The sequence below is a fragment of the Aethalodelphis obliquidens genome, unplaced genomic scaffold (assembly GCF_003676395.1).
Source record: "Aethalodelphis obliquidens isolate GAN/ISIS:26980383/991018 unplaced genomic scaffold, ASM367639v1 scaffold1, whole genome shotgun sequence".
In the NCBI taxonomy this organism is placed as follows: Eukaryota; Metazoa; Chordata; class Mammalia; order Artiodactyla; family Delphinidae; genus Aethalodelphis; species Aethalodelphis obliquidens.
Genome location: NW_020837945.1, coordinates 106,724,991 through 106,739,052, shown reverse-complemented (window position 1 = coordinate 106,739,052; position 14,062 = coordinate 106,724,991). Strand labels below are relative to the sequence as shown.

Sequence of the window (14,062 nt, the reverse complement as noted above, 5' to 3'; positions counted from 1 at the left end):
TACTTGAATCCAAAGAACAAGTAATTTGCTATCTAGAAAGTGAGCCTTTGCTCTCATTGTAGTCTGATTTCCCCATAACTCAAGGCATGTGTAGGTCTCCCCCTTGGCCCTATCTGAGAAACTGTAGATTCCTAGGACTGCACGACCACACTGACCTTTCACTAAAGCTGTCCTGCAATGGCTACAGATTTGCACATTGGTTGTGTTTGTATTACTGTACTTGTGGTGGTTAATTTCATGTGTCAGCTTCACAGAGTCAGAGGGTGCCCAGATATTTGGTTTAACATTACTCTGGGTATGTCTGTGAGGGTGTTTCCAGATGATACTGGCATCTAAATCAGTAGAATGAGAAAGCAGATTGCCCCCTCCAGTGTGAGTGAACCACATCCAATTTGTTGAAGGCCTGCATATGACTGCTTGAGCTGGGACATCAGTCTTCCCCGGGCCTCAGGCTGGGACTTACACCCTCAGCCCTCTGGTCCTCAGGTCCTTGGACTGGAACTATATCACTCGCTCTCCTGGGTCCTCGGCTTGCAGACGGCAGATTGTGGGACTTTTTAGCCTCATAATTGCATAAGCCAACTCTAATTCCTCATGATAAATATGTATGTATGTATGTATGTACAGATAGATAGACAGATTGATTGACAGATTCATTCTATTGCTTCTGTTTCTCTAGAGAACACTAAGACAGTATCCAACTTCTGCCATTACCTCCTCACTTTTATGATTCTAGAAGAAGTGAATGAGTGCTTTTATGTAAAGGTGAGCATGCACAAATACATGAGAGAGGAAAGCTGAAGCATACCTCCTGTCCACATACCCAGAAACAGACCCGGTTGTATGAACCATCAGGTATATAACGTAAACTTTACCTCCGGTTGCTTCCTCTTTGCAGCTACATGCAAAAGCCGTAAAAGATGGTACTGTTCTGGTTGTTCCAGCTGAGACATCAAGGCTAGGAGTTCTGTCAGGTGTCTGTTAATTGGCTGAGGCTGCTTATCGTACACAGCAGGTAACACCCTCAACAACATGGCATTACCTGTTGAAGGAATAATAACAGAAATGATGACTTTATCAGCCCATGAGCCATAGAATACCATTATTATCAATGCAACAAATTTTGGACCTCCTCACATATTAAACAGCACAGACTAATGGCCAAATCCTCTGCTAAAAATAACATGGTACCTTATTCTGAAAAATCACTGAATCATTATTTAAACAGATTCCATAAAAGGGAATATTTTATGATATGATCAGCATTATTATCTAATGAAAATTTTTCCTGAGTAATGCACCATGGGGAAAAGAAAATTTGACAGTAACCAGACAACACCCTTGAGAAGGAAACAGTTCCAATAAAGAATTCCTGACGAAAAACAACATTTGGATGCTGTTTAAATGAAAACTAAGCGGTGACATAAGCATGAATCTAAATGAAACTGAACTAAAAAAAAAAAAGTGCAGAGGAATGTATTCATGTTCCTGAGAGATATGGAGGCATGATTCAGACAACTGATACGTGGAAACTATGCCTTATTTTTACGAATAGTTAGAAAAGTAGCAATGCAAATTTAGATCCCCAATTTCTGCACTATTTCAAGGGAAGTTTACACTCAGGTTGTTTCTCACAGGTGACCTGCCTCAAAGACTTGTATGGACAACTGGGTTTAAAATGGCGGAACCTGAAGAAAAAAATATGATGTAAGGTTTGCAGGGACTCATCAGCAAACAACATATGGGAAACATCTGCTTATCATTTTATGGTATGGATTTTTTCGAAAAATCCTCTCAAGAACTTAAATGTCTCAGAATTTGTTTCTAGGGATTTCTCGAACAAGAATTTTCTTGCTTCTATTTACTTTAAATTTGGCTCTGTATATAGAAGACTTACACAGAAAGAATCAAATAAGCAGTGATTATACATGTGTAGACCCTTACTAAATGGTGGGGACATTTAGATATGAGGATTAAGAAAATAAGGCCAGAATTTTCAGAATCTCTATGACTAAATTTAATGAAAGGGTGATCCTGGGTCATGGTGAATATATCTTGGTGACGATAAATAATGAGAATTGCTTTTTCCACACATGGTTCATAGAATTAGTCTCAAACAGATTTTAGGCATATGCTCACAGACTCCAAGGTATTGGAAATATTCAGGTTTTTTTTTAAATGTAAAAAACATTGTTTTATTTTTTAATTTATTTTTGCTTATTTTTACTAATTTTACTAAGAGCTTTTTCTTAAAGGATCAGGAATTGTCAATGTCATGCCCAATCTCTACAAAGCACATTAGCTCATAGAACTTAGCTATGTAGACATACTGATTAACTGCTAAAAAAGGTCACAATAAATGGAACTGTCATTGTAATTGAAGACAGGAACAATACTCATTAAAGGTCCTGGGACCCCTGAAGAGGGAAAACCCAGATTAGTCATCTTTAGCTGACTTGGATTTTGATCAAAGAATACAAAAATAAATAAGGGCTTTTTTAAAAATTTGAAACTGATGAAGACACTTTGGTGTAGAAATCCTATAAATTTCATTCATAAACTAATATATTCTTCTTCATTATGAAATATTTCAAGCCATTAGACAAATATAGGCAAAAATATAAGGACCACTGCTGTGCCTACCAACCAGCTTTACCAAAACTTAACCTTGTACCATAATTGCTTCCCACCCCACTCACTTCCTTTTCTCCCCAGAGGCAACCACCAACCTGAAATTGGTGTTTACCATCTTCGTGAATGTTTTTACACTTCAATTGTATGTGAATATATCAATAAGCATTTACAGTGTTCTTTGCATGCTTTAAAATTTTATATCAATAGTATATTGTACATATCTTTGTGCAACATATTTTTTCCCATCCAACATTGTACTGAAGTTTTATATCCAAGAAGTTCTCCTTCATTTATTCTCACAACTGTATGGTATTCTATTGTATAAATATGCAGCAATTTATTCATATACTATATGGTTGGAAGATTTTTATTATTGTTATTATTATTATTATTTGCTTTCACCAATAGTGCTGCAATTTTTAGACTATTTCGTTGTGCATAAATGGGTGATATTCCCTTGGGTACTGATTCTGAGCTTAATGTGCTTAGAAATGACGTGGGCAACTTGTTAAAACACAGATACTGATTCAACAGATTGGAGGTACAGCCTGAGAATCTGAATTTCTAACAGGCTCTCAAGTGATGTTGATGGTCCCTGGACCACATAATTAAGTAGCAAAGCAGTGGGGTTTTCCCTCGGAGTTAAGTTTCTAGATGTTCCAAAATTTCTTTGCAACGTGGTTGTAGTAGTTTTCTATAGCTGCCATAAGAAACTGACAAAAACTGTGGCCCAAAATAACACAAATTTATTATATTTCCATAATACAGAAGTCTGGCATGAGTCTCACTGGGCTAAAATCCAGGTACTGGAAGGCCTGGGATCCTTCCTGGAGGTTGTAGGAAGGAACCGTTTCTTGGCTTTTCTAGCTTCTGGAGACCACCAGCATTCCTTGCTTTGGGGTCTCCTTCCTCCATCTTCAAAGTCAGCTACAGAGCAACTCTTTGATCCTGCTTCTGTCACTACATCTCTTCCTCTGCTTCTCTCTTCTGCCTCTCTTCCACTTAAGCACCCTTGTGGTGACACTGTGTCCATCTGGATAATCTAAGATTATCTCCTTATATGGTAACCTTAATTCCATCTTCTGTGCAATGAAACACAACATGTTCACAGGTCATGGGGATTAAGATGTGGATATCTTTGGGGAGGGGTTCATTATTCTGCCTACCATCACGATTATAACAATTTACATACCCACCAGGAGCATGAATGTTTCTGTTGCCAACATTTGGTCTTGACAGACATCGGTTTTTGCCAATCTGATGGGGTGTAAGGTGACACCTCATTTTTTGTTTTAATTTTCATTTATTTACTCACTTGTAAGGCTGAGCACCATTTTTATATGTTTTCAGGTCATTTCCTCTGCCGTGATTTGGCCATTCATATCCTTTACTTATTTTCGATTGGGATGTTTGTGTTTTCTTATTGATTTGTAGAAGTTCCTTATTTATTCTGGATACTAATATTTGGTCTATTAGTTTTAAAGTTGCAATCCTAATGGAGTTGATTTTTAAATTTTTTATTTTATGGTTTTTAAAGATTTTGTTATTGAGAAATTTTTCCCTAATATAATGAATATGTTCATAAAAATATTCTACTATATTTTCTACTAAAAGCATTATGATTCTTTTTTAAATTTATTTTATTTATTTGGCCGCATTGGGTCTTCGCTGCTGCGTGCAGGCTTTCTCTAGTTGCGGCGAGTGGGGGCTACTCTTCGCTGCAGTGCATGTGCTTCTCATTGCAGTGGCTTCTCTTGTTGCAGAGCACGGGCTCTAGGCGCGCAGGCTTCAGTAGTTGTGGCTCTGGGGCTCTAGAGTGCAGGCTGAGTAGGTGTGGCGCACGGGCTTAGTTGCTCCGTGGCATGCGGGATCTTCCTGGACCAGGGTTCGAACCTGTGTCCCCTGCAATGGCAGGCGGATTCTTAACCATTGTGCCACCAGGGAAGACCTATGATTTCGTTTTTATGTTTGTCTTTAATCCATCTGGATTTTACTTTTTGTATATATGAGGAAGGGATCTAATTATAAATATATATTTGTGTGTATATAAACAATTGTCCCAGATCAATTTATTGAGTGGCCAACTGTTTCCCTTCTGATTTGTAATACCTCTTTCATATATAAAGTTTCCCATGTATCTGGATCTGTTTCTGGTTATTTGTCATACCTTCACCAATTATATATTTTCTTCATTACAATAACTTTATAATAAATCATTATATCTCACAGGGCAAATTTCTTCATCTTCTACTTCAAATTCCTCTACTTTATATAAATTTTACCATTAGTTTGTCAACTTCCTTGAAAAACTAGGTTAGGATTTTTTTCTTCACATTGAATATATAGACTAATTTGGAATAATTGACATCTCTGTGAAACTGAGTTTTCTTATTCAAGAACTTGATATATTCTTCTATCTATGTCATTTTTTTATGTCTTTCAAAGTTTTGTGATATTAGCTGTACCTTATATATCTTTTGTTAAATAGATTCCTAGGTATTCCATATTTGTTGTTGCTATTGTAAATGAAAGTTTTTGGTCTTTTAAAGATATTTTCTATTTATGTGCTGCATTAAGAAAGCGACTGATTTTTGTACATTGACCTTTCATCCAGCAAAAGTTTAGTTCTTTTATTAATAAACTGTCTTCAGAGTCTCTTAGATTTTCTGCATATAGATAATCAACTTACAATAACTGATGAAAACTTCGTTTCTTTCCATCCTTATTCCTTACATTTGTTTTTTGTCCTACTTTACCGGCTGGGACCTCAAACACTTTGATGAATAGAACCAGTGTCCACTGGTATCGTTTTATTATTCCTGTCTTTAGAGAGTATGTTTCTAAGGATTCATCATAATGTATGTACATGTTTCTACACATTTTTGGTATTTAGATTTTATCAGTTTAAGTTCCTGTCTTTTTCCTAGTTTGAACATGAATGAGTGTTGAATTTTATTAAACGATTTTTCTGCACCTGTCCACATGACCATATGATTTCTCCTTTAACTTGTTATTGTAGTAAATTAATGAATATTCTAATGTTTAATCAATCTTATACTCTTAGAATACACTCAGCTTGGTTATGATGCATTTTAATGCATAGATTGCTGGATTTTGGCTCATACTTCATTTAGAGCTTTCACATCTATATCCTTAAATGAGACTGACTTGCAGTCTTCCTTTCTTGTACTGACCTTGTCTCTTTTTAGTATCATACTTACTAGACATATAAAAAGAATTTAGTGCATTCCTGCACACTCTATTCTCAGAGGCCGTTTATATAAAATGGGGATTACATGTTCCTTGCTTGGTAGAACTTGCTTATCAAACCTTCTGAGCAATGTTCCATATATTTCATCATATCAAAATTTAAATTATGTAGTTTAAATTTCTGTATCCTTTCGCAGTTTTTTGGCATTTGAATGATCAGTTATGACAGAAGTGAACCTATCAGTTATGAGAAGTACGTTAAAATCTGTCTTTATGATTATGGATTTGTCAATTTCTTCTTATAAGTCTGTCAATATTTGGCGTATTTTTTTGAAACTACCAGATAGTTCTGAGATATCTTCCTGGTAAAGCATTTCATCATAATTTAATTTCTCTCTTTGCTTTAAAGTCTACTTTTAATAAAGATGTTAAAATGAAAAAAAAAATCCCTCAGCAAAAATAAAAAATAAAAAAAAAATAAAGTCTACTTTTGACTGATATTAATACAACTATGCTAGCTTTTTTGAATTGCCCTTGTTTGGTATATTCTCTCACCACTTTTAAATTTTTTTGTTTTCGAGATTTCTAGATTCTTATGTTTTATGTGTGACTCTTGTAAGTGACTTATAGCTGGACTTAAAAAATATTTCTATCTGACAAACATTTGTCTCTTAACTGAAAGTTTGTTTCATTAATATTTATAGTGATTACTGGTATATTTGGATTTATTTTTACATTACATTGTGCTTTTTACTTATCTTGCTCTGTCTATGCTTTTCTTCCCTACTTCACTGCTTCCTATTGAATAGGTCAAGTTTTTTTTTTTTTTTTTTAATTCACTCTATTCCTTCCATTTGGACATTTTATTTCCTTTTGGTTTTGGTGGCTGTCCTTTAAAAGATAAACATTCTTGAACTAACAAAGAAAAATTAATTTTCCTGTCTTGAACAATGAAAGGATTTTAGAGTTACTTTCTTAGCTCTTTCTTCCAGTTCCTTAATATTCTCTTCAGCTTCAGCCTAATTTGTCATTTAATCCATTCCTTGAATGTTTTAAAAATTTCAATTAACTTTTTTTTAATTCTAGAAGTTATATTTGATTCTTTAAAAAACATCAGTGTCTTTTTCTTTTTTCATGTTTCCAATTCCTTCTTGTAGATCTTAAATCACTTTAAACACACTTATTTTCTAGTTTCTAGCTGATATTTTAAATAAGTGAAATTCTTGAGGGAGGGGTGTCTAATCCCTTTTGGTTTCTGTTGGTTCTAATTTATGGTGGATTGTTCCCTCATATGTTTAAATAATTTTTATTATGAATTTATTTTTAATAATAAATATGTGTCAGACAGTATACATTTGAATCTGGAACATGTATGAGGGCAGGCCCAAAGTCACAAACTCTCAGAGACCCTGTAGAGTTCAGTCAAAGAGAGCTATGCTTACTTCTCACTTTCTTGAGCTAGGGCAGAGACCAACTGAAATCCAATAGGTAACTCCTCATCCTGGCCTAAGCCTTGTTCCCATATGGCCATTAACACTTGGTTATCACAGAACGGACAACATGTCCTCCCCTTCACCTCCCCTCGGGGGAGGGGGCCTAGCATCAGCTCTTGGGTCTGTTTTTGGTTCCCTCTCTTTGGCCTCTGGATATCTCCCTTACTTTATTGGAAGCTTATTTGTACATTTTAAGTTCTTATTATTATTCTAATGTAAACACATTTCTAGGTTTTTTTTCACCAGAGTTTTCAGCTTATATAGATCTCCATATATTGGCAGAAGCAGGAATCCCTAAATTTACTTTAGAAATATGATCTTTGACTCTAAGCCTAGTGAAATAATATATCCACATAATTTCAGGTTATGAAAAGAAACACACCTAAAATCAGTTAATTCCTTTTCCCCAGCTCCTTCTCATTCTAGGTTTACCAGTTTTGCTGTGTTTGTCATTAGAAAGTCCATTTATAAAAGTATAGTTGCAACTCCAGAAGGATTAAAGGTGGAATAACTCGGAATGGATTTGGCTTCTAGAGCCATACAAATTTTTACTGTGTTGGTTTATCTTGAAATCAGAGTAACTTTCACAGTTTAGACCTGTAAAACTGTGTACAAAGAAAAGTGAAAAGAAGTTTTCTATACATAACGGTGGTGAAACAATGCGAGTGCACACAAAATGCTGAAATGATGCTCTTGCTTTCACACCTCTATGCCTGCTGAATTATTTCTCCCCCTAATACCCCTCCCCTCCCTCTCATCCTTCAGTGCTACCAATTCAAGTTACAACAGCTAATCCCCTGGGAGAGACAGTCCTAGCCCAGTCTCCCCACCTCTTTCGCCTCTGACCCTCTTCCAATTAATCTGACTGCAGTGCAAACCTTTGTGGTTTACTATTGTGCAACTCCCCACGTCTCCTTCGCCCTCCCACCCCCCCCCCCCCCCCCCCAATTCAGGGGAACTCCCGTGAACGCAGTGCCACTGGCATTACTCATTCATCCCCATTCAGACCTTCCCCAGCATTTATTAAGGGCTCTCAGCTCCTGCCTCTCACTCTCCTCCGCTGCTTCTCCACTCACTTGAGAGCCTCTTGTCTCGTCCCCTCCCGACGTCTGTGGGAAGAACTTTGTCTCTTCAGCAATGCATCTCCCTGTGATTCTGTTTTGTGCTCTCTGGTCTGCAGTGTCGGCCGAGAACTCGGATGAATATGAGCTCATGTATGTGAATCTGGACAATGAAATAGACAATGGACTCCATCCCACTGAGGACCGTAAGTTCATTTTAACTGTTTCTCTGCTAACCCTAATTACATAGCCGCCTCTTTGGGTCTAAGTATTATACATATATTTTGTAGCCAATGAAATAAGCAAAAAAATTAGTTTGTTTTACAAAAGAGAAAAGCACGTTAGGGAAGGGAGCGTTTTCAAAAAGTTACTTCTGTCAGAGATACATAATGGGTCGAACTGTATGAAATCGTCTATATTCTCGTTTTGAGCTCCATGAACGGCAATTTCATAGAGTTCAACTTCATATAAACTCGCATGGTTTCTGTCATACTCGAGATATTTACATGCTGGTTTTTTGCAGGTATCCTGAAAGGAAAGGGGGGGCGGTACTGGGGATGAGTACTTGGGACCACCGAGGGAGGTCGGCATTTTACAAGGCGCACCCGAGGAGGGCCTGGGTGGGTCGGTAACGCGTGTGTCCCGTTCTCTAGCTACGCCGTGCGACTGCAGTCGGGAGAACTCCGAGTGGGACAAGCTTTTCATCATGCTGGAGAACTCGCAGATGCGGGAGGGCATGCTGCTGCAGGCCACCGACGACGTCCTCCGGGGTGAGCTGCAGAAGCTGCGGGCCGAGCTGGGCCGGCTGGCGGGCAGCCTGGCGAGGCTGTGCACGCCGGTGGCCCCCGCCGAGGCCAGGCTGGCCCGGGCGCTGGATGAGCTGCTGCAGGCGAGCCGCGACGCGAGCCGCAGGCTGGCGCGCCTGGAGGAAGCCGGGACGCTGCAGCCGCAGGAGGAGGCGGGGCGGGCCCTTGGCGCAGTGCTCGAGGAGCTGCGGCAGACGCAGGCCGACCTCCGCGCTGTGCAGGGCTGGGCGGCAGGACGCTGGCTGCCAGCAGGTGAGGACGCTGGACCGGGCGGGGACCCCCACGCGGCTTCGTTCTCGGAGCGCGAGTTGCGGGAAGCCGAGTCAGCCAACCCTCTACGGGAGGCTTTAGTGAGAAGAAACACACACACACCCCCTTCTGTTTCTCCATGCATGGTCACAGAGCTCAGACACACCATACAAGGCGGGAAAATTGCTTTCAAAAGTAGTCTCCAGTCCCGAGGAATCCAGAGGATAGATGTGCACGTAATCATCACAGTCTTGAAATAGACGTCAAGGGGCCCCACACTGACACCCGATCCGACCAGGCGTTACAGGAGCTCTATTGGCCGGTTATAACCGTGACCTCTCTCGGTGTCAGCTTCCCTCCGTTAGGGATTTCCACTTCGTCTAATTTTAGCCGGCTTCTCTCTTTAGGGGAGCTCTGGTTCCCCGCGCTATTTCAGGGCACAGCCTAATTTTTAGGAAGGTTTTCCAATCCCTGGGCTGGCCCCTCCTCCCTGCCTGTTCCAAACAAAAGACTTGAGGCTGAATCTGATCTCCCAAGGGGTCCCCCCAGCCCTCGGGTCTGTGAAATGAGCGCCAGAGTGAGGTCCAGGGTGTGAGGTTTGGAATAAACCAGAGGCTGAGGGATCCAAAGAGAGACAGTAAGATGTAGGAGCCAACTGGTATCCAGGTGGCACCCCAGGGATGAGGAGGATCAGGGTGAAACAGGAGAGAGGCAGTTCAAACCAGATGCAACCTGTCGAAGTCCCATGTAATACTAAGTGAATTTTCAAACACATGTGAGCTCAAAATAATACATTCGAAAGACAGTTCAAGGAAATAAAGAGTAGATTTGGAGCCAAGTAACACTCCTTTGTAAGTCAAAATTTCTAAGAAATGGTGATGTAACAATTGTGGGTTACATTAGAAAATCTGTGTCCTATGTAAGAAAATATGACTTACACTTTTCCTGAGCATCTTATGAACAGAAAACAATTACAAAAAGCACCATCCTTTCTTTATGTCCAATAAAGCAACTCTTATTGGATGGGGTAGGAGAAGAATCATGCATGTGTGAGAGCATGTTGCATTTAAAATTGCAGAAACCATACCAGAATATGAGTCTTTCCTAAATAACTGAGGACTATCAGTACAGAACATATTTTTTAAAATATTAAGTAGGGCTTCAGAGGGGGGAAAAATCATAAAATCAAATATACAATAGATCCTCAATGTAAGTGACAAGGAGACAAATTATAATTCTTTAGCTGTTTTAATGGATGAAATTTCTTGTCTTTTGCAAACCATGTATAAATCATTGTACATATCACATACCAGGAAAACTGAAGAATTACGCTGTTTCACTTCCACCTCTGCATACTAGTTAGAGCAGAAGAGGGATGTATTTCTGAATTCAAAAATGTTAATTTCTTATTATAATACATCCTCTACTAATACTTTTACCCACATGCTTTGATTTCTTCTCTCTTGGTTTCCTGCCAGCTTGGCTCCTAAGGGATTCCTAATCATTCTGTTGTCAGCCTCTTAAGAACCTGGTTTTAATTCTGTTTGGTCTTTGATAATATAATCAGAAAAACCTATTAGTTAAAAGCCATCTCATGAGAGAGTTTCTGACATTTTAAAGACATATCAAGAGCCTCAATCACTGGCCCCCAAAAGAAGCCACAAAAAAACTTGTCAACATGCAGTTCTACTCATGAACTCACATAACCAGTGCAGCCAACAGGGGAAGCTGGGTCTCTGAGAAGCAATCAAGAAAGGCTTTGGAATGCAATCCTAACTGCCTGGGCTTATTTAAACAGGAAATCAGTTCATGAGACTGTAGTTGGCACCCGCTCTGAACACTACTGAAACATTACAGAGAGTATGTCAAATGCCCATGCATATGGTGATCTTTTGTTCCATGATCTTTGATTGATTTAAATAACATAGCTAGAAAAGCATGTACCTACCAATTTCATCTGAAAAAAGAATCAACACCTCATTAAAAATTAATTTAAAAAAATCTTCAGAAATTCAAATTATTCAGTGAAAAAGTTAATACCAAAGTATGACAGGACCAATTTTGTGCTTTAGTATGATAGTTATTTTTCTAGGATTTTCTGAACCTCATTATCTTCTCTGACTATTTCTAAAGGATAAGGTCCATCTGCTTAATTTTTTCAGAATGGAGCCTAGCCTTCAGCCACTTGTAGGCAGTTAGCTTAGTTTACCACACTTTGCGTGGATATTTGGTTCCTGTAAGTTCTATTCACCAGTTAGTCTTTAAAAGCTCTGAGAGTTTGCTTTTTAAAGGTATCTTATGGTAAATCTTCTTTAGGTTGTTACAAACTGAATACCTAGCCCTACTTTAGATTTTTTAAAATTCTTTCTTTATATGGTCTTTTATGCATATATGAGGTTAGCACAAGGCAGAGCTCACTTGTTAAAGGCTTTAGCACATTATTTCCTAGAGACACCTAAAAGGTCTTCACTTCAGCAGCTGCAGCTCCCTGACTTGGCCATGTGACCTGGAGATGGACAGAAGTGGGAATTTACTAAGCTCCCAACCCCCAAGTTTGAAAGTCTCCTTCTAAGTGCGTATTAGCAGAAATATATACTCTATCCGACCCCTCGGAAGAATTCACTCTTCCTTAAAGGTTTTCTGTTACGGCTTACATAGCATTTATAAGCATGTGGACAGAGTAAGAATTTTTAAGCATATCTTTGGTCCACAGAGCTCTTCTCGACTGCTACATGCTTGTTCTTTACGGACTTGCAGAATATTACAAGGAGAATGGAAGAGCCTTTGACAGATAACTATAAAGCCTGGAGAGACTGTGGGGCTCATCGAAAGCAACACAGCTTACTAGTAGTAAAACAAACTGAATTCCAGCTCTTTTAGCCAAATCCAGGGCTTCTTCTACCACTAAGAGGCAATGCAGTGTGCTGGTTAAGGGTGTGGCTCCTGCTGCCAGAGTGCCCAAGTTCAAACCCAATTTTACCATTTCTCTGTGTGCCTTCTTTTCCATTTACATGCTTCTGAATGAGACAGTTGATTTTCCTTATTCCTGTTTTCTTTCCTTTATAGAGATTTTATACTTGGGCCCCTCAAGTCATAACATATTGCTGCATATAGTTTTTAACCGTAGTCATTAAAAGGCCCATCCTAAAATGCCTAACTGCCAGAATCATTTCGGAATGAATTTGTATTTTCTTTCATATTCTTACTCCCTTGCTACTCTAGGTTGTGAAACAGCGATTTTATTTCCCATGCGTTCCAAGAAGATTTTTGCAAGTGTGCATCCAGCAACACCAATGAAACTTGAGGCTTTCAGTGCCTGCATTTGGGTCAAAGCCACAGATGTGTTAAACAAAACTGTCCTGTTTTCCTATGGCACAAAGAGGAATCCGTATGAGATCCAGCTGTACCTCAGCTATCAGTCCATCGTGCTTGTGGTGGGTGGAGAGGAAAACAGACTGGTCACCGATACTGTGATTTCCCTGGGAACGTGGACCCATCTGTGCAGCACCTGGAATTCAGAGAAAGGGCACGTGGCCTTGTGGGTAAATGGTGACCTGGTGGCCGCCACTGTAGACATGGCCACGGGTCACGTTGTTCCCGAAGGAGGAATCCTGCAGGTTGGCCAAGAAAAGAACGGCTGCTGTGTGGGTGGTGGCTTTGATGAGACATTAGCCTTTTCTGGCAGACTCACGGGCTTCAACATCTGGGATCATGTTCTCAGCAATGAAGACATAAGAAAGACCGGAGGAGCAGAGTCCTGTCACATCCGGGGCAATGTGGTTGGGTGGGCAGTCACGGAGATTCAGCCCCACGGAGGAGCGCAGTACGTTTCTTAAGTGTGGTGAAACTCTACTTAAAGCCAAAGAAAGAAACTCACATTTTAAGCATATGCCACTTGGGAAGGTCTAAAAACCTGAATGCATTACTAAGAACACTTGAGACTAATGAAGGAGAGAGTTGAGATCAATCTTTATTTATCTTGGCAAAATACTGAATAAATAGTCGAAGGGGAGACATTGGAGAAGGCTTTTGGGGATATTGTTACTAGACTTTATGCCATGTGCTTTCAGATTAATGCTGTGTCTTTGTCAGATAAACTCTCAAATAATGAAAAAAGACTGTATGGTTGAACAGAAGGACAATTGTTTTACTTTTCTTTGGCTAATTTTGTTTTGGCCAGAGATGAATTTTACATTGGAAGAATAATAAAATAACATTTACTGTCCACTGTTCATTGTATTTGGTACATACCTTATTATGAAAAAATGATGATAGAACATATTTATACTACCATGTGACTTAACAAATACAAATGTAGTGTGTGTTATAATCAAATGTCATTTTTTGAGGAGATAGTTATATAAGTTATATTGTAAAATGGTTTTGTATTAATTTTATTGAGACTATTTTTGTAAATCTCTTCTGTAAATAAAATATTTTATAAAAATGAGTCCATGTCATCTAATTATAAATTTAAAATGTTTGGGAGCAAATCCATACTTTTTTTTAATCTAAAGCAGGCAATTAGTTTTCAGATACTAATCTGTTATGTAAATAGTAATAGTTACTATCGTTAGAAACAAACTATAGAGTTGTTTTAAGCATTGGC

The 14,062-nt window shown here is 38.9% G+C and overlaps 2 protein-coding genes across 2 annotated transcripts in view; one reads left to right on the top strand and one right to left on the bottom strand.

The window, feature by feature from the left end:
- Positions 1-14,062, bottom strand: part of VEPH1 (ventricular zone expressed PH domain containing 1) — a 209,491-nt gene that overhangs the window by 149,494 nt on the left and 45,935 nt on the right. The window contains exon 4 of the mRNA XM_027113273.1: positions 876-1,042. Within this exon, the coding sequence (XP_026969074.1) occupies positions 876-1,042 (167 nt within the window). The remainder of the gene's footprint in view (positions 1-875; positions 1,043-14,062) is intronic.
- On the top strand, positions 8,328-13,903 carry PTX3 (pentraxin 3). The gene is made up of 3 exons (XM_027113263.1): positions 8,328-8,604; positions 9,052-9,456; positions 12,676-13,903. The coding sequence occupies exons 1-3, from the start codon at positions 8,475-8,477 to the stop codon at positions 13,287-13,289; spliced, it is 1,149 nt and encodes a 382-aa protein (XP_026969064.1). The 5' UTR covers positions 8,328-8,474; the 3' UTR covers positions 13,290-13,903.